At 41.7% G+C, this 21828-nt stretch overlaps 1 protein-coding gene across 6 annotated transcripts in view; it reads right to left on the bottom strand.

The window, feature by feature from the left end:
- Positions 1-21828, bottom strand: part of REPS2 (RALBP1 associated Eps domain containing 2) — a 213469-nt gene that overhangs the window by 36804 nt on the left and 154837 nt on the right. Inside the window, exons 15-16 of one of the 6 annotated variants that reach the window (XR_007460453.1) lie at positions 21623-21710; positions 20229-20317 (exon numbers count right to left, since the gene is read on the bottom strand). The exons of 3 other annotated variants lie outside the window; for them this stretch is intronic. Coding sequence is in view for 2 of the 3 variants with exons in the window: in XM_049643519.1 (XP_049499476.1) it covers positions 20225-20317 (93 nt within the window). In the remaining variant the exon portion in view is untranslated. 2 more of the 6 variants (XM_049643519.1, XM_049643524.1) reach the window with 2 other exon arrangements.

Below are 21828 nucleotides of genomic sequence, written 5' to 3'. Positions count from 1 at the left end.
GAACACCAAGAGGGCCCGTCACCACTCCATGACTGATTCTAAATGGGTCCATCTACTGAACATTCAGGGGAGTGAAATCTTGTGAGGAGCCTGGAACACGGGGATCAAGAAAGTCCTGGAAAGGCAGAGGTTCGCCAGAGCCAGAAATTATCCCAGGAAAAGAGACGAGGAAAGAAAACAAGCTTTGTGATAAAAACAAACAAACAAAAACAAAGATGGGATTTAGAGGTACAAAAGCCCCTCTTCACAATAAACAATTTCACTTGCATTCAAGAAAATAGGGTAAGGCTTAGCAGCTGGAAAGCAGAACAAACCTGGAAGATTTCGTTGCTATTTCTTCAGACTTTTCTAAGGTAACAACTTGGAGAGAATGATAACCCATGAAAACAGGGGGACCTCAGCAGCTCCCCTTTTCCTGCACATATTGAAGAAAGTAGGGAACAACTCTATCAATATGGAAAATAGGCCCTTGTCTGAAAGTTTTGAAGGTCTGAACTGAAACCCAACGCCTGAATCTTGTAAAAGAGACAAGTATTTGGATTACAATTACTAGTACAAATGGCAGTCCTTCCCTCACGGTTCACTGTGTAACACGTACCCAGCCAGGATGTGGCAAGGCAGGAAAATGTACTTTTCGCCAAGAGCTCGCTGAAACTCAAGCTTAGGTTCCTTTTAAAAATATATATCTCATATTTTAATTTCGATACTGCCCTATCCACAAATGAGACATATATTTTCTTTCTCATCTTGCAATGAAAAGCCTGTTTAAGTCATGTGCACTTGGAAGGTACTGCCACTCAGGACATGGAGATCTGTTCTGGGGCTTTGCCCATTCCTATGGCGGATAGGACAGTATAGACCCTGCTCAGCTGGCCCCCCAGAAATGGACACAGGGCCAGGAAGGCTAAGCATTGTCCACCAGAAGTAGCATTTGTTTAGCTATTTAATTACACAGATATTTATTTTGTATACATCATGTATCACTTTCCAAATAACACTCATGTTCTACTTCTAGGGAACTAGACCTGAGACACCAGGCAAACTGCTCCCAGAATAGGAGAGTTAAAGCCTTCTGATGTGCTCCTCCTTGGTTTCTCTCTCAGATCACTTGTTCTGGAAAAAGTCAGCCGCCATGTTGTGAGAACACTCAAGCAGTCTTAACAAGGGGCCCATGTAGCAAGGAATTAAGGCCTCCCACCGACAGCCATGTGGGAGAGCCATCTTAGAGGTAGATCTTCCAGCCCCAGTCGAGCCTTCAGTTAACTGCAGTCCTGGCTGACATCTTGACTGCAGCCTAATGAGACCCCATAAGCCAGAACCACCAGATTACTTTCTCCTTAATCTCTAACCCACAGAAACTACGAGACAATAAATGTCACCTGTTTTAGGCTCCAAAAACACCCATTCTCTTAAGTCTGAAATGTGGAGTCTAGTAGGGCGGAATAAGGGTGAACAGTAGAGAAGAAGGAGAGCACTACAGCTGGAGAACAACAGTGCAGTGGATCGCACGTGGTCTTAGAGATCACTGTCCCAGATGGTCTAGTAGCTACTCAGCACCATTCCCCCACTTGCGTCGTCTTCCCTATGTTGCAGGGGTAGAAGCCTGGGAACAATATTTATAAAATCCCCTTTCAATAATGCTCCTTGTTGACTCTGAGAGTCACTCATGTTAAACCAAGAAGGTGAAAGAAAAGAAGCTGTGTTACTGCTCCTCTGGCAGTGGTGGAAAGAAAAGCATGGGGCTCAGCCGCCGGAAGATCTTGTAGTGGCCTCAGGCATTTCCCCACAAACCGTTACTTAGATGCTGCGGGCAGCCTGAGCATCTCCAGCTGTTTCCTTTAGTTCTTGCAAAGTCTTAAGGTTCAGAAAATTCTGGCCAACCTGACTGGTGGCCTTGCCTCATCTTTGCTCCTCTAGCAATCTAATTCTTTAAGTATCTAATTCCTTAAATGAAATCTCTTCCAGGGTGACATACCTAGAATGGTTTCTGTTTTCCCCACCAGATCTTGGCTGATACATCCATGTTGAGGATTTGGAGCTTATCCAGAGAGCCATAGGTGGAAGGGGGCATGGAAAGATTTTAAGTAGGGAAGTGATGAGACTAGATTTGCATTTTAGAAAGATTACTCTGAATTCAGTGAGTAAAATGGATTAAAAGGAACCCATCTTGGGGCAATTCACTTAAAAGCCCAAAAATGAAAACAAGACAAGAGATGACGGTCACTTAAAGCAATCTGGTGGGAGTGGGGATAGGCAGATTTGAGAGCTATTTAGCTTGAGATTGAATACATCCTTGGTGACTGATGGAATGTGATAAGTCAAAGGAAAGAACAATGACACATGGGAGCCAGATTTTGATCTTCAACAGTGGATAATGGTTGAGAGAAAATAGTTTAAAGCGAGGAAAAGATAGATGGCAGCATAAAAGCTGAATAAAATTAAGCAGACTCATCACAAGCAGTGCTAGAACAACCCACCTATATCTTAAGGCAGTATCTCTCAAATAGGGGTTCCAGGGAACACCAGTTCTATCAGTTGCCTGGACAGGGATAGGAAAAGTTTTTCTGTAAGGAGCAAGGTAATAAATATTTTCAGTTGTACAGGCCATTTGGTCTCTGTGTCTCCAATGCAAATGTGCAACTCTGCTCTCCAGTGCTAAAGCAGCTAAAGACAACACAATGAATGGGTGTGACCCTGTTCCAATAAACTTTACAAAAACATGTGGGTGGGATACATTTAGCCTGTGGGCCAGTCTGTCAGCCCCTGGCAGAGAGGAAAAAGAATCTACAAAAAAGTTTAGGGAACACTGCACAGTCTCTCTCCCTCCTAGAAATTCACAGAGCACACTGCACATCACACACACTCTGAGATCCCATGAGGTAAAGGAAGCCACTGCTTTGGCTTACTTAACCCAGCAGTTCCCAAACTTATTGGGCTTCGACTTCTTATTCTCATGTAACTCCTATTAACATCCAGCGGAACTAACGTTCTGTGGAACACACCTTGGGAAAAAATGACCTACAGGTTGGGTTTTAGAGAACAAAGGAAAACTATTCCATTTGACCTCAAGGCCAAATGCCACATTCCACACCTAATCCTTTGAGAGGGGCATTCTGCCCCGCTGTGGTCGTCTTCGTTGTGGTCAGCAGGTCTAGCTCTGGGGTGTTTCCCCAAGAGTGTAGAGGCAGGGTGAGGATGGGGTTGCTGCCTGGCAGGAAAGGCCCACCTTCATTTCTCCCTTCCTCCCGCCTTCCTCGCAACAGCAGCTCTGGCTGCTGCCAACTCCTTCTCTGTAGGAATTAATTTACTGGGCTTCCTTTAAAAGCTCCTGGACACAAACACAACAAAACCACTCCTTATAAGAGCTAAAGCAGATGAACACAACACTGATAAATTACCGGTTTGTTTAAAGTAGCTTAAAACAACATGTCCCAGATTCCTGCCTGGACCGGGCAGGCTAGCATTGCGAAGGTCCTACAGCTCCCATCTGAGTCCACGTGCTGACTCCACCTCCTACCTGGGCCGCTGCAAAAACTGTACTGGGTCTTTTTCTAGCCTTCAGTTTTTTCTCAGTCCAGTGTACCCCGCACACACTGAGGAACTAATTTTGTGAAACACCTTCTCTCATCAAAACACTTTTTCCTAAAAGCCTTTCAATTGGTCTGTAAGGTCTATGGCATAGCACCACAGGCCTTAGGGACACTCGGCCAGTTAAAAGACCCTCCATCATCCGGCTCCAATTTACCTCTGCATCATAACTGCATTAGTTTGCCCATATGGAACCGGCTCCAGGCACGTAAGTATTACCTGAATCTTCAAACACACCAGAAATTTCTTCCCAACTCAATTCTGTTTGTTCTAGACCTTCTATGTCCAGTGGTTCCCAAATGTAGCTGCACAGGAGAATTATTAGGGAATTTTTTATAAATTACAGACTTTTAGATACTACTCCAGACTTCCCTAATTAGAATCTCCTAGGGGTGGAGCATTAGAAACTTCTTTTTTTTTTTTAATTATTTTTTTAATGTTTATTTATTTTTGAGACAGAGAGAGACAGAGCATGAGCAGGGGAGGGGCAGAGAGAAAGGGAGACACAGAATCTGAAACAGGCTCCAGGCTCTGAGCCATCAGCACAGAGCCATCAGCACAGAGCCCGACGCGGGGCTCGAACTCATGAACTGTGAGATCATGACCTGAGCCGAAGTCGGACGCTTAACTGACTGAGCCACCCAGGCACCCCAGAAACTTCTATTTTAACAAGCTCCCTGGGTAATTTTTATGTAGCCAGCCCAGACCAACTGGGGACCATCGATGGCCCAAACTCTTCTAAGTCTCCAAGGTCCTAGTGTGAAAAAGGCCACAGGTGCTGCCTCAAAAACGAACTAGGCTAAAGTGTTTTCTTGTCCATTTACCATGAAGGAAATAGGGCTGTCTGCCATATGATTTCATAAATAAATAATGAAAGGTGGGCAAAATCTTCAGCAATAAGATTTTTACTTACTGCAAATTTGCAGGGTGCCTGGCTGGCTCACTTTGTGGAACATGCAACTCTTGATCTCAGGGTTATGAGTTTGAACCCCATGTTGGGTGTAGAGATTACTTTAAAATAATAAAATCTTAAATAAATGTCAAATTTGCAACAAAACAAAATCGGGGGAAGGGGGAGAAAGGGAATTAGAGAAAGGTGATCAAGAGGCACCAACTTCCAGTTCTAAGAGAAGAGGGATGTGTTGCACAGCATGGTGACCACAGCTAATGCTGCTGTACGATGTATAGGAAGTTATTAAGAGAGTAAATCCTAAGAGGTCTCATCATAAGGAGAAAACTTCTTCCTTTCTTTTCTTCTTTGTTTTTATTTTATCTATATGAGAAGATGGATGTTAGCTGAACCTATTGTGGTAATCTTTCACAATATATGTTTATCAAACCATCACACTATACATCTTAAACTTACACAGTGATATTACTTCTCAATAAAACTGAGAAAATAAATCAAATCTTTTTAAAAAGTAGTCTAATTGCAGAACTCGTCGCTAAGGTGGGGTAATTGGTGAAGTTATTTTATAAGCTTTGTAATATTCATGCTACTGACAGATTAGAAAAAGAAACTCAAATTTCATTTATTCCCCAAGAACCCAGGCAGCTTCCAAGACTGGGAATCACAAAGGCAGCAGCTAAGTTCTAGGCAGATAAGCAGACGATTGTGCCATGGCCTCTAGGGAATCCCCAGCATCCCACTGGTATTCATTCGGTGCCTACCTTTCACTGGACCTCCATCTCTGCTAGGTAAGGGCACATTAGAAAAGCCACATGGTCACACCCAGAAATAGAAGATGCAGAACCAGTGGCCAGGAGCACACTGGCCACAGCAAACCCCGTCATTCCACAATCGGTTTCAGAGAGAGGGTCCAAAAAACTGAATTTCTCTGCAAGAATGATTACTAAAATCCACGACCCCAGCCACCTATGAGAGACAGAAATGGGGCTGATGCATACACATGTGGAAGGCAGGATCTGTGCTTTGCTTCACTATCCTTCTCCCAGTGCCTAAGCAGAGTGGCAGCACACAGCAGGTCCTCGGATCAATGTGTGGAATGAGCTAGTAATGAACTCAATACTGTTTTGTGTTCCACTGGACAAGTCAAGAATTCATCCTACAGTAACTGGAGCCATGGAGCACATCGGTTACAGGGCAGAGGCTTTGGAATCGATCCAGGGTTTGCACTTGCTGGGTATATAACCCCCCGGGCATGCACTTAACCTCTCTGGGCCACAGTTTCTTCATCTGCACTAGGGGATAATCCACCTAACTCCTAGCATTTGTAAGATTAAGCAAAATAGCTATCTAGAGTGCTAAGCACAGTAACATAATAACTGCTCAGTAATGGCAGCTACTATCATAATTAAGAGTAAATATACAATTGGTTTCCCACTCAAAGATTCCGCAACCTGCAAATAGCAGCCAATTCAACATAAAGGACTCTTACTCTCTTGCCAAAAGATGAAAACTTACACTGAGAAAGTGCTGACTCCAGTTTAGATTATACACAGATCCCATAGAGCAGGCTACCCACAATCCAAATTTGTGCCACTGGATGTTGCTGCTACCAATAGTGAAGGGAAGAAGTTTTTAAAAATAAAAGCCTTTACAGATTTCATGGCTGCTTCAGCACAGACATCTCGGGCAGCTTACACTGAACATCTCTGGTGGCCCCTAGAGCTGGCCAACCCAACACCAGGGACACACCCAGATGAACACTGACAGAGGAGCTCAGGGACAACTACTCTAGAAGTGGATAATCAATAACCAGAATGGGCAACTAGTCCCTGGATACAGCAGTCACATAGCACAGTCTCTTGGGAATTTTTGGAATCCACTGGATTACAGACAACGCCATAAAACAGACTTACTGTTAGAACTAAAGGACCATGGGTGCTTTATTTTGGTCTAAAGGACAAATATCTTGACTACGCCTGGGGTTTTGGTCTTCTATTTCCAATTTCTAGTAATAGAACAGAAATCTGAGTCAAGTCTGAGCCTCACTCCCTATTCATCACACTCCTAAAGCCATATATGACAATGCGATCTGCAGAGTTGACAACACGGACCACATAGGTAAGGTGATCTACACGACAGGGTTCTCTTGAGATTCATGGTTCCCAATGACTAAGGGTGACAAAAGATGCCATATGCATACCTCTTGCCATACTAAACAGATGCTTACTTAAACGGGCAGCACCACCATCACAATTCAAAGGCGTCTAGATAGTAGGCCTTTAGAAAGTCCTTTTGCTGGTTCCCCAGCCCTGACATAATAGGTCCGGGAAACAATACAAAAAGCATATAAAAATTCCAAAGTGCCTCAAAGCCCTAGCCTCACTTGATATTTTACCACACTTAAAATTTTGAATACCACTCCCAGTTCTACTGTTCTGTATTAGTAATCGAGTGTGTGAACCACTTCTCTTCTAACTAGTGATAGCTCATAGTTAGATTGTGATTAATGTCCTCTTTTGGGTTGACATAGCTCTTCCTGCATGAGCTATGTCCATCAGAAGAAGGTGGCTTTTAAAAATTTCAATTAGAAATAGCTGGCGAGAGAGGGAACTATAAAAATTATATAAGAGTTAGGAGCCAGTCATAAAATAAACTCAGTATTGATGAGAATGTAGGAACTGGAACAGGCACACTGTTGATAGAGCATAAATCAGTACAAACACTTTATAAAACTGTTCAGCAGTACCCACGAAGGCTGAACATAGGCCTAACCTATGACCCAGCAATTCTACTGTAGGCATACATCCAAGAGAAATGAAAACATACATCCACTCAAAAACTTGTACGTGAATGTGCACAGCATTATTCATAAGTGCCAAAATCTGAACACTACCCAAATGTCCATCAACAGTAGAAAATAGTGATACCTTTGCACACATAATGGAATACTATACAGCAGTGATTTAAAATTACACACAACAATGTGAATGAATCACACATCTTTTAAGCCAAAGAAGCCTGACACAAGAGTATATACTGCATGGTTCCACTTATATAAGGTAAAAAATAGGTAAAACTGATCTATGCTGTTAGAAGTCAGAATAGCGGTAACCCTACAAAGGACTGGTAACTGGAAAAATAGCCTAAGATAGGCTTTCTGGGGTCCTAGTAATATTTTGTTTCTTGATTTGAATGCTGATTATACACATGTGTTCAGCTTGTGAAAATTCATTCAGCTGCACACTCAATGGGCACTTTTCAATATGCATGTTATACTTCAATAAAAAAGTTAAAAAATAAATCCAGTAGAGCCAATTTCCTATAATGTCCTTAAAGTGCCACCTAGTGGCACAAGTTAAATGTAAAACAAGAGGGAAGCGCCATCTCTAGCGACTTCAAAAATATTGTCCCATTTCTAACAGCACATTTTACGACTGGGCTGAAACAGTGCCCTAGACTAAAAACAAACAAACAAACAGCTCTTGTCTGGCGCAGAGAATCCCTAATACAAGGATTCAGCAGCAAGTGACGCTGTCGACTATGCAGCGCGCTAGTACCAGCAAGCTGATGACACACGTCACCTCCCAACCCCACCTGTGATCAGTCACAGTGGGAGTATTTACAACACAGACTGTGGAGTAGAGATTTTTCTTTTTTTCAGAGAGAAGGCTTACCAACACATCAGGAGGTGATACCTACAGAACTTGCTGAACAGAACAGCATATTCAGGAAGAGATGGGGGAAAAAAAGAAACTCTTTATCCTGTTTCTCCTGGACAGGCTCTTTCCTTCCCTCTTTCTCACCTTAAAGGTACACCCTTACTCTGGTTTCTTCTAGTGAGGACTGAGAAACATAAAGTTATGAAAGCCCACCCATAGCAAGTCTCCGAAGCTGCCAGATGAATAAAGAATATTTTCTCCAGGTTTTGCTAGTAAACTCTGAAAGAGCATCTTGGTTGATAAAAGTCCTCAAGGCAAAGCTGCAAACTATAAATATAGGCATCATGACCCTTGAGTTAGGAGATAGTGGGTTAAAAGGCTTATGAGGACCTGTCTTTGCATCGATTCTTCTCCTTCATGTTTCCATGATTTACAGAAAAAGGCAATGATTTAGATTTGGCCTGCAGGGTATAGTCTGCTGACCCCTGACCTAGGCAGAGGGCCAGCCCATGAGAGGTCACAGAAGTGGGCAAGAATGCCATTCTACTATAAGTGGTTTTGTAAGCCAGTTTAGCACTCATTCTGTGCTAAGGACTGGCCACTAATTTCTGGTTACCCTGAGTCTGTTTCTCCGTTTGCCAACTAGAACCTGCTTCTGCTTTGCTGGGCCTCGAGTGATAATAATCATAACGGCTACTTGTCAATGAGACCTGACTATATGCCAGGCACCACTCTGAGTGCTTCACGAATACGACCTCATTTAATCGTTTTAACAACCCTATGAAAGCAGACACTACCACTGTCTCCACTTTACACATGATGAAACTGAGACAGAGAGACTCAATAACTTGCCCAAAGATACACAGCCAGTAAGACGCAGAGATAAGATTTGAACCCGAGCCCATGTTCTTAACTACTCTGTCTACTGGCTCCCCGGGCCTGACTCCTAGTTGTCTTCCACTGTCCTTTCCTATTAACACCATAGCACATCTGGACACCCTTCCATCCTGCCCCACTTCCATACCCGCTCCTTCCCTGACACACAGCACAGAGGAATGCTTCTTGGTTTTTGTCACTGTGTGGTAAGGAGGACAGAGAAAAGAAATAAGGATTCCATTGTTTAGGAACCTAGAAACCAACCATAACTGACCCCCAGGGGAAAACTGGGCTAGCTTGTTAGTTCAAGGAAATATGGCACTCAGCTATCGCTTGACAATACAGCATGAGAAAATGGATTTAAAAGGATACATATACCCATCAGGAGAGACCATAAAATGGATGGTGTTAGGCATGACTGCCTTCAAACGGTGAGGAAAGATGAAGGAGTTACAGGATAAGAAGCCTATCGCAATTTTTGTGTCGTCATAGTACTCGGCAAAGCATGGGCCTACTGTAAGCATATTCCATCAACACCTGACGAACTGACTAGATGAACTCATGGCATCTCCAGAGGAATGATGCCAGCAAAGAAAGCTTTACACAACAATACCATGAGCACAATACAGTAAAGGGGGGGGGGCTAAGAAAGGACACAAGCTCCTAGAGGTGTGGTAAACCTAATTCGGTAAGAGGGTTCATAATATAAAGTGTATCCCTGATAAAGATAACTGTCAACTCAATTGTTAAGAAGAGATAGGTTAAGGGGCGCCTGGCTGGTTCAGGTGGAAAAGCGTGCAACTCTCGGTCTCGGGATTGTGAGTTCTAGCCCCATGTTGGGTGCAGAGATTACTAAAAGAAAGAAAGAAACTTTAAACAACAACAAAAAAAGAAAAGATAGGTTAAGAAAATAATTCTGAGATACGGTTGGATAGTATAGCACAGTAGGAGGAACCGGTACACTGAGGCAAGATAGCCAGGGTTAGAATCACCGCATTAATTCCTACTTGCTGTGCATACCTTGAAGAAATCCTCAAGTTCTGCACACCTTGGTTTACTTATCTGCAAAACGAGAACAGCAACAGACCCCATCACACACGGTTGTTATGAAGATTAAGTGAGTGAATGTCGAGCACTTAAAAGAGCATCTGACATATAGCCACTATATATAATTATTCATTATGCAGAAGTTCTGCCTTTTTGTTTCCTTTTAAAAAGCAGAATAAGCTACACTTGGCCTTTTGCTACCCCAAAAATAGTCCACTGACCAAAGTGTGAAGGCTATTTTGGCCAAGATAAATGTAAGTCTGCACTAAGAAAGGCACTTCAGCATTTTCACTGAGTGTATGGAAATACTTCATTTTTAGAAAATTATTCGAGGGTGCCTGGATGGCTCAGGTGGTTAAGCATCCAACTTTGGCTCAGGTCATGATCTCACGGTTTGTGGGTTCACGCCCCACATCAGGCTCTGTGCTGACAGCTCAGAGCCTGGAGCCTGCTTCGGATTCTGTGTCTCCCTCTCTCTCTGCCCCTCCCCCGCTTGTGCTTTGTCTCTGTCTCAAAAATAAAATAAAATCACTTTCTAAAAAACTTAAAAAAAAGAAAAAAGAAAATTATTCGTGGGCATGGAGAGTGGAGACTCTCACTAACTTTTGCTTAGCAAATCTATAGTTAATTTTTGTGATGTGCAATGAGTGATTTTTCTCTCTCTCTAAACATTTATCATTAAATTTCTAGTACGTCCTCAGAAACCCTTCCCAGCTCCACTCTTCACAATAGCTACCTAGCTCTGTCACTCACTAGCTGTGAGGCTCCAAGGAACTCGCTTTCACTTTCTGAATCTCAACTTCTTATGCTGTAAAATTACATGCAAGGACAGATGTGAGTGCATGAGCATAAAAAGTGTTAAAATTAAAAAAGACTTAGGGGCGCCTGGGTGGCTCAGTCGGTTGAGCATCCGACTTTAGCTCAGGTCATGATCTCACAGTTTGTGAGTTCAAGCCCCGTGCCAGGCTCTCAGAGCCTGGAGCCTGCTTCAGATTCTGTGTCTCCCTCTCTCTCTGCTCCTCCCCTGCTCATGCTCTTTCTCTGTCTCTAAAAAAATAAATAAATGTTTAAAAAAAAAAAAAAAGACTCAGACACACTCAGAAGCAAGGTCAAGATCCCTATGGGGCCAAATCACAAAGCGGTTGGCCAGGCTGAGTGTTCGGAAGCAGGTAGAGGCAACTGAGAGCTCACAGGTATTTAAATGTCCTCTATGAGGCAAAGGACTGGCGCCAAGTTCATTTCCTGAAGCCAGAGGCTAAGGTGGCGCTTTGCGACCTGTAAAGCTGCAAAACCAGGATGAAGTCTGCGAAGGTGCTCCGTACTGCCTCCTTAGGAAAGGGAGCGGAAGCACATATAGCATCGCAGCCTGGTCTCAGGCTAAGCCACCGCCTGGTGCCATCTGCACCATCTCTGACATCTGCACCAGACGCAAGTGCTGAGCATCGAGTATAAGAACTGGCCTTACACTGGAGGCCCACGAGTGCAGGACCACGGGGTGTGGTTGGCCAACGAACTGCTGGACGCCAATGAACTGCTGGACGGGGAGGAGCTCCAAGAACTGAGAATGAAATTTAAATTTAAACTCCAATTCAAAATAAGACTGCTAAACAAATTTCCAAAAGCATGAAGAAAAAACCCAATAGTAAGAAGAAGAGCCGAAAGAGAGAAAGAGAGAGAGAGAGAGAGAGAGAGAGAGAGAGAGAGACAGAGGGAGGGAGGGAGGGGATGAATTTGCCTCTTGACAAAAAAGAAAACAAATCAAGTAGAAAATAACTTCAAAATAATCATGCTTAAATCCTTTCCCAGTTAAAAGTAGAAACTGCATCCTTAAAAAAACCAGACAAGTATGAAACAGAAATTGGGAGAAGTGAAACAAGAACAGATATAAACAAGAATGGACTATAAAACTTGGAATCATACACAGTTACACAAAAGAATGATTAATTTGGAAGATGAAGGTTTCCTCCAGGGCCTAGAGGGATCATGACATAAAAAGATAAAAGAGACATTACTAGAAATAAAAGGTGTATTGACAGACAAAGAAACCTAGCTAACCGGACTTCAAGAAGAAAACAGAGTAAGCATAGAATCATAACCTGCAGTGATATGACTAAGAATATTCCAAATTTGAATACATGGTTTTCCAGATGGAAAATGCACACAAAGAGTCACCTGGAATAAATAAATTTAAATCTATGCTTAGACACATCACAGTGAAATTAACACAGAATATTGAAAATAAAGTTTTAAAAGCCATCCTAGAGAAAAAACAGTCAATCCAAAGGAAACAATAGATTAACAGAATTCTCAGCAGCAATAACAATAAACACCAGAAAAGGAGGAGGTAATACATTCAAAACACTGAAGGAAAATGAACTTCAACCTGGAATTCTGCACAATGCAAAATTATCATTTAAGAGAAAGGGCAATTAGAGTATACTCTCCAGAGAACATGGATAAAAAAAAAATTGAAGGTGGGGGGAAAAAAGAAAAAGAAAAAACTACTACAAGCTAGATTTCAGCAAATAGTTTATTTGAAGCTCACAACTATATGATTATGCAGTATTACATGTCTTAAAAGTTCTGACAGCATGGTGTGTAAAAGTAGCTTCCAAGAGTCATTTGATTCTGATATAGCTTTGAGTGACTTCTTCAAATTCTAGTTGTCCTTTAAGAATGTTTTTCCCTTTTTCCTAAACCTCAATTGAAAGAGAAACTCTTTAAAAGAAAACCTACAGAATTTTCCCACCAAAAACAGCTATCTAAACTATTAGCAATTACTTAGCAGTTTACCTCCACATGCTTAGCAGTAAACACTTGACATTTTAAGTTTATTTATTTTGAGACAGCAAGCGAACGCGAGTACATGTGAGCAGGGGTGGGGCAGAGAGAGAGAGAGAGAGAGAGAGAGAGAGAGAGCGCGAGCAAGCGAGAGAGAATCCCAAGCAGGCTCTGCACTGCCAGCACAGAGGCTCGAACTCACAAACCATGACATCATGCATGACCTGAGCCAAAATCAAGGGTCAGATGCTCAACTGACTGAACCACCCAGGCACCCCAATACCTGACAGTTTAGAGTGAAATGTCTGGAGACCTTCACAGACACCCTAATTCACACATTTACCACTCATGTAGAGTCTCCCCCAAAAGAGAGAATGTATTTCTATAAACAAGTTATCATAAGGTGAGATAGGTAAATTATAAATGAATTACTTAAGTGACCCCTTTAGACCCTCAATAAGCGTAGAGATTCACTGAGGAGTTAAAAACCTCAAAAGCCCACTGGGAAGAGAACACGGACCAGTAACGCTGAGAAAAGAATTCAAAATCCAACCATGGCAAAGGTGATCCAGAGGTGTTCCAGCTTACCCTGAGAAGGCAGAACACCGTATTATCAAAGGACCACTAAATATTTTTATGTGGTACAATCAGGAAACATTTCTGTATTCAGCTGCTGTCCCTCTTACCCAGTATTTTCCGTGTAATCATTTTAATAGATGTCTAATATCCTATTAAGCAGATATATAACCCTGAACCAGAGGCGTCTTCTTGAACATTTATGTTGTCTGTATTGGTTTTTATTTTTATTAATACTAAAATAAATGTCATCATAGAACTTTTCCTTTCTTTTGAACTAGTTAACAGGATAAATGCTGATGGCATTTGTTGATAGCTGGCAAAACGATGCATGCTCTTTTAAACAGGGGGGATTTATCCTTAATCTTTCCTCCACTATCACAATGTGAGTACTTCATCACTATTTCTCTTCTCCTTGAACTTATCACTATGGCAATTTCCTTTGCCTTTCTAATTTCTCATTCAATGCCAACTGTTTTGATAATAGCTTTCAAATTCCCTTTAATAAATCCCTATTAAGAGGACCTGCAGAACTCTCGAGATTCCATCAACAGAGGCTGGTTTAAACCACAACTGTGTCTTCATGTTACACCATCCTGGAGCTCTGGCTGGCAATTTGAGTAATCTATAAACCAATCCTACAAACAGGGAACATACAGCAAAATGTACTGTGCCAAAGTTAATACAGGGGAAAAAAGCACCTTACGCAAAACAGAGTCATTCTACGGGGATATTCAACCTTGATAAATTCAAAACAACACTACCTACAGCGAGAGATAAATTTATGAGAATCTGATTTTAATTTCAAAGAAAGCCTTTTATTTTTAACTAGAGGCCACAAAAAACCAATTTCAAGTTTCAATGATGTTGCTATTGTTTTCCTTTCTCTATTTCATTCATCGCAACTCTCCTCTTCATCATTTCCTTCCTTCTGCCATCTTTGGGTTTAGCTTGCTCTCCTTTTTCTCATTTCTTATAGTGTAAAGTTACCTTATTGATTTTCGATCCCTCTTTTTAATGTAAGTGGTTATAGCTATAAATTTCCTCCAGAGTACTATTAGTACTATTATTCCTACATCTCATAGGTTTTGGCAGGTTTTCCTTTTCATTCATCTCAAGGTGTTTTCTAACTTCACTTACAATTTCTTCTTTAACCCACTGGTTTTTTAAGAGCATGTTGCCTAATTTCTACATGTTAGTGAATCTTCCAGTGTTACTTCTGTTATTGAGTTCTAGTTTCATTCCACCGTGGTCACTTACTATGATTTCACTCTCCTTAAATTTATTGAGACTTGTTTTGTGGCCTAACATATGGTCTATCCTGGAGAATGTTCCATGTGCACTTGAGGAAAATGTGTACTGTGCTGTTGTTGGGTGGAGCATTCTATAGATAGATGTCTGTTAGGTCTAGTTGATTTACAGCATTATTCAAATCTTCTATTTCTTTTTTTAAAATTTTTTTAACATTTATTTTTGAGAGAGACAGACAAAGCATGAGCAGGGGAGGGTCAGAGAGAGAGGGAGACACAGAATCCGAAGCAGGCTCCAGGCTCTGAGCTGTCAGCACAGAGCCCGACACGGGGATTGAACCCGCCAACTGTGACATCATGACCTGAGCCGAAGTCAGACGCTTAACCGACTGTGCCACGCAGGTGCCCCTCAAGTCCTCTATTTCCTTACTGGTCTTCCATCTAGTTGTTCTATCCATTATTAGAAGTGAGATTGTATAGAACTATGTGTAACTCCCTTTAATTCTGTTGGGTTTTGCTTTGTATATTTGAGGGGCTCTGTCATTAGGTGTGTATATTCTTCTAAATTTTTTGCCATCTTAATGGAGTGACCCTTTTTTATCAATACGTAATGTCCTTCTAGGTCTCATAACAGTTTTTTATCTTTAAGTCTATTTAGTCTGAAGTGACTACAGCCACCCGGGCTCTCTTTTGGTTACTATTTGCACGAAGTATCTTTTTCCATTCTTCCATTTTCAACCTATGTGTATCACTGGATCTAAATGAAGTCTCTGGTAGACAGCATATAGATGAATTATTTTTTAAATCCATCTCCTTCTGCCTTTTATTTGGAGATTTTTATCCATTTAAAGTAATTACTAATAAGGAAAGATTTACTTTTGCCATTTGCTGTTTGTTTTCTATGTCTTACACCTGTTTGGTCCCTCAGTTCCTCCATCACTTCTCTTTTTATGATTAACTGATTTTTTTTCTAGTATACCATTTTTATTACCTTCTCACTTTCATACTTTTTTATATGTTTTAGGTTTTTTTTCCTAAGGATTAATGTCTTAACTTTATAACAATCAAGTTTGAATTAATAGCAACTTAGTGTCAAAAGTATACCAACACTCTACTCCTTTATAGCGCTGCTGCCCCTTATATTATTATTGTCACAAATTATATCTTTATATATGTGGGCCCATTGACATAGATCTGTAATTATTGTTTTAAGCACTTTTCTTTTAACTCGCAAGGAAAAAAGACGAGCTACAAATCAACACTACTGGGTTTTCTATTCACCAATGTAGCTACCTTCACCATTCTTCATTTCTTTTTATGGCTTCGAGGTACTGTCTAGTGTCCTTTCATTTCAGCCTGGAGGACTCTTCAGTATTCATTATAGGGCAGGTCTACTAGTCACAAACTCCTTGAGTTTTTGCCTATCTGGGAATGTCTGTCTATAATGACATTGTCTGGGGAGCGGGGGTTATAAAGTGCCTCCCCAGGCCACCTGATGCCATCAGATCAGGGTTAGGAGACCCCTTTGGTCTCTGCTGAAACCATGTTTGCCAGCTAGAAAAGTATCAACCCAGGCTGTCTGGCGAGGGACAAGAGACCAAACTCCGAGATCGGTCTCTGATGACACCAGAGGGAGGGGCACCCATGGTGTCTGGCTGGGGTAGGGCAGGTATTGTCAAAAAGGTTTCTATCTAGCTTGGCTACCCCTTTCCCAGTCCTTTGGCTAGACAGTAGACTTTTCTCAAGGCTTTGTTTTCTTTTGGTCTACACTTGTTGGCAATTCCAGGCTACAGGCTTCTCTAGTACCCAGTGCAGGACACATGGGAGACTTTTTTCTTTAACTCAGGCAACTCACACCACCATGCCATTCCTCAAGTCCTAAGGCCCTCAACCAGTCCACTTTCCTGTTTACATCTTTCAAAGTCCTCTGTTTATTACGTCCAGGGCCTTCCATTGTATTCAGCAGTGTGGGCAAGCAGGGAGAAATTAGTCTAAACTATCTTGTCCTCAATTGCGTTTTATGATGTTCCGACTATATTTGCAACAAAATTTTTCTTGGACAAAGGAATACAACCAGAATCTAAGACCTTAAGAATGAGAAGGATCTATCTACTTTAATCTTCACATTTTACAGAAGAGGCAATGGTAGGTCTGTGAGACGAATGTGCTTACTCCCACAAGGCTACCAAGCTACAGAGTAGTCAGGCAAAGAATAAGACCACAGACATATTCATGCAGTGTTCTACAGCTTTCACTATGTCCTTCCATCATCACAGATGAAGAGAAATCCTGGGCCTAGATCTTTTCTTAATTACAGAAATACTCATTAACATACTGTGATTTTCACCTCATCTGCAGCGTGCACCCTAAGACAGAACAGAGTAACACTCTGAAAGAAAGTGAAAGTGGCATCTTAGGTGATAGGCTTGTAAATTCAGAATAATTACTAAGTTTCTAATACATGAATACATAGAAAAATACCTCTTGACATATACTAAACTTATATATTGATGAGTAAAAATGATGATGCTATAATCTTTGAAAGCTCACAAATATGCTTTATCTAAATAGCCAATATATTAAGGTGATTCGATGACTAACGTACATTGTATGAGATCATGTGCATGTATTATAGCAAAAGATCTTGTGATATTTGATGCATGCCCACTGAGTTTTAACTTGATAAAGAAAAAAGCCATGAGGGGCGCCTGGGTGGCTCAGTCGGTTAAGTGTCCAACTCTTGGTTTCGGTTCAGGTCATGATCTCATGGTTTGTGAGTTTGATTCCCGCATCCAGCTCCTCACTGACTGTGCAGAGCCTGGTTGGGATTCTCTCTCTCTCTCTCTCTCTCTCCCTCTCTCTTTGCCCCTCCCCTGCTCATTCTCATTTTGCTCTCTCTCTCTCTTTCTTTCTCTCTATCTCAAAATAAATAAACTTCAAAGAAAAAAAGAACTCAGGGCATACCAGCAACAAATCCCCTAGATTCTCAACTTCTTCCTTGAACATTCCTTCTCTTGCCTTAATTCGGTGTTTCTCAATCCTGGCTGCACTTCAGAACCATGTGGGGAGCTTCTTAAAACTCCCAATGCCTGAGCCTCCTCCCTGGGGGTGGGACCCAGACATCAGTAGGTTTAAAGCTCACCCAGATGATTTCACTGTGCATAAGGGTGAGTACCCCTGGACTGACACCCTATGTTCTCCCTTCAGGGACTGCTCCCCCAACAGAACTCTCTTGTCAGGGGGCCTTTCTTCTCCCCCAGCTCTGGTACCACCGGGACTCAAGTGGGCAGGCCGCTGGTCCTCATTCCCACCTCTAAACACTAAATCTCTCTCCCCCAAAATCTAGCTTTCTACATTTCAGACAGTTCCTCAAACAAATGGGGATCTCTTGCATGCGTGTTTCTTTGCATTTGCTTTTTCTCTACAGTAATAGTCTGCATCCTTCGGCCATCAGAAAAGCAAAGTTCTCATTTAAAACTCACTTCACTGGTCATCTCAGCCCTTCCACGAAGCCCTCTCGGTCTAAGCTTAAGAGTATTGATCAAATGCTTCCTTCACAGTGCATCCATTCTGCAGTGCTATTTTAGTATTCATTACATTGCCAACGAGAAGCACCTGCCGTTGTAAGAAATTCGTAGTATAAACAGGAAAATTGTAAGCACGTTAGTCTACAAAGAGCCCCAATTCATCAAATGTGGTGCTAATATAAAACTGGAAAGATTACCCCATGTACCAAAAAACCTCTTTTCTTTAGAAAGATTACTGCCATAAGAAATGTAGCATGGCATCAATACTATGAAACAGATTTAATTATTGGAGTACCAATCAGGCCCTTAGCAGAGAAGCAACCTACAGGGCAAGCCACTCCGCAGATGGCATTTTATTCAGTTTCTATGCAAAGCATGAGGTACCAAGTTTAACTCTCATTTTAACGCTGCTCCATATGAAACAGTTCACTCTAATTGCTGTTTAGTCATTTATGTTATGAATCAGTCTTTTAAAAAATTAATAAATAAACGTGTCACCTCCTCTGAGCAGAGCCAAAATACCATGCCCTGTCTCTAGCCCGTCCCCAGGAAAACACAGAACACAAACCATTTGATTCTTTATATAGTCACATGGTCCCTCTTGATCTTACCTATAGTACGAAAAATAAAAAGATCTGTTTCTTTGAATTTATTCCTTTTCTTAACTCCAGAGCCCCATTTGTATAACTTAATCCACATGTTCATATCATGATGGTGCTTAGTAGAAATAGGAGCCAGCGAAACTGCATTTTATGCTAAAAACCTATACCTTCTCCCTCTCACTTGACAAAAGACACACTTTTAGTGTATGTAGAAATGATCTATATATACCTTTGTGGGCACAGTTGCAAACATACAAGCGCTTTTCTCTTACATACTTAAAACCTCAAAGGGCATCACTGGCCACGAAGTTTTTTAAACAGTGTTCCTTTTTAGGGAACAGAATGTTTTCGTGTTTATTATAATCTAGTCTTGCCCATTTATCAAGTTAAATAATATGAAATTTTTAAATCAAAACCTTTCTATCTTATAAAATCTCTTCTCAGAGCTACCAATAAATAAAAGATTTAAAATATAACCAAGCTTCCTTGTTTTCTCCCCTAGGTACTACAGTTTAAGCCTCATAAAAATGAGTCTGTAGTTAAGTACTGTATATATATTTTTTCCCAAAATCAAGCCAATTGTCCATATATAACAAGGAACACTCAAAAAATGTGTTTAACAGAGCAAAAGACAAATTCAGAGTGCTTAAGATTTGCTGTAATAAAGCTTGCTGCGAAGTGGTAAAAATGACCTCATGAGAGAGTAAGCAAGAAGGAACAGAAAAGCAAATAAGAAAACACAACAAAGTGAAAACATGACAATCTGAAACCCGAAGCTAATGTGTAGTAAACTTTATTTTGCATTTTCAATTCCTCTAGGGAAAACTATTCACCTAAGTATAAAAATTTAACTTCAATCACATAATATAGAGAGGAGGTGACAGATTAAAGAGGTTTGGAAATGTTCTTACCACTACTCTAAGGCTGGTGTATGTTTCCTAACAACCAAGCCCTCAGGATATTGATAAGTATTTTATAAATAAAGAGGTGAATGGTCACAATCACTAGGAAATCGCAAGCTTTACCAAATTTGACCAGGTTTCTTTACTGTAGAATTTCAAACCCTTCAATGAGCCCATTCGCACCGCGAACCTCCCTAAGTGGGTACCGAGGCCACATCCTGCAAATCTGTCTTACCACAGAGCCCTATGAACGTCTCCCAGAAGACTACTTTATCACAAGCAGTTCGGGAAAGACTAGAATATACAGGTGCCCCATCCAAGTGGTTAGGGGACTCTCTCCCAGGGCCATTAGGAATTTGACACTGCACAAAGACTAAATACAATCATGTGTTCAGTACCCAGGATTTCCTCTGTTGAATGTGTGTGTCCCACTTACAGAGGAGGACAGGGGGAGAGCAGGGGGAGGTCAGTAGCGAAGGGATTTTCTGCCTGCATTTCTTACACACCTGTTTCTGCAGTCTGAAATCTCCATAGTTAGGCAGCTGAGTTGGAGGCCTGGGCTGAGCACTGCGCTTACTGTTTACCCTGAGATGGGAAATCTGGTAGACAAAGAAGCAGTCTCGTTCATTAACAGTGACTTGAGAATTCCCAGCCCCCCATCAGATCCTCAGTCACTAAGCCCCAAGGCAGGCAGGAAGCCCACTCAAGCAGGTCAGGTGAGGCCCGATGATAGCAGCAACACATTTCACAACCGGGAAATAACTGCTGTCACATGTGCGGTAGAAGATAAGGAGGTTGGTCACAAAAGCCCTTTCAGACAAGTCTTCCACGCATTCATCCAGGCGGCTCCCAAGCCCCAGTTTGAAACCAGCAGCTGGTGGGTAACCGCCTCCAGAATGCCCACTCTTCTGTTTTGACAAAGTCCCGGTTTGCTATTGGTGCCAATCAGGAGCTTGATCTCATCTACGTCCTCCACAGGAAGACGGGGTGAAGGCCTTACCTGCCAATGCAACAGATCACCGTCTTACTGTATACGTACACATCGGCTTCAAGGATGGGGAGGACAGGGACGTTTAGGAGATGGACTCTGACCGGGGAGCTGACTCTACCTATTCACTAGCTATGTCACCTTAGCTGACTTGCTTAACCCCTGTATGTTTCAATTTCCTCACCTGTATAAAAATAAAGCATATTAGCACCTACTTCATAGGAGTTTTGTGAAGATTAAATAATGCGCTGAGAGCACTTAGCACAATAGGTGCTCGATAAATGGAACTAATAATTTAAATGAGCAGAAATTGTAAGCAGGGAAAAGCTCGGAATGGAACTAAAGCTTGCTATTAGATCTAAATGAGTATTTGTTGGCTGATTAATCAACAGGTCTTAGAGCCAATCCTGGAGCGTTGGAAAGGGGGTTCTCATTCGTTTCTATGTGAGTCAGGAAGAACAGGGCTTTTTATTACCCTTCAGACTGAGGCAGGAAAGCAGGACCTCACTGTATTTGCACCTCAAGGTTGAGTGGATGCTAAAGATGATCTAATTCTCTAAAAGAAGGACACGCAAATGTTAAAAGTGGCTTCAGAGACTCAGCGAATCCTAAGATGTGGCATACGGAAAGATATGCTCTGGGCAGCATTTTCTGCCGAAAGTTAGAGAGGGCCTTTAAAGGCAGAAAGTTTCTTCAGCAGCAGTTAACAAAAAGGAAGGACCCGTGGTGCCCTTTACCACATTCCGCAGATTTGCTGCTTCCTTCTCATTTCCAATTCTACGAGCAGTGTTGATGAATAAGGCCATAGCAGCACATAAAAATAAGGCAGAATGAATTCACAGGCGAAACAGATTTTGGTGACACACTCTCCCAACTCCTGATGTTTCAGCTTATTATTCCAAAGGAAGATACCAACCTAACGAAAGCACTGTAGGCTCAAACCACAGCTCTAACACCACGGTGATGGCCATTTATTTTTAGTTTATGCAGAATTCACACAGCTCCTAAAACATGATGAAAATATACACACCCAGACTGTACATACTATACAGAAAAACCATGTCCCCCACCCCCAAAGCCAAAGGTGAACCAATACACATTTGTTTGGTTGCCTATTGAGGG

Source organism: Panthera uncia, chromosome X (genome assembly GCF_023721935.1).
Source record: "Panthera uncia isolate 11264 chromosome X, Puncia_PCG_1.0, whole genome shotgun sequence".
Lineage (NCBI taxonomy): Eukaryota > Metazoa > Chordata > Mammalia > Carnivora > Felidae > Panthera > Panthera uncia.
Note: the sequence above shows the minus strand (reverse complement) of the source record. Positions and strands in the feature narration are given on the sequence as shown.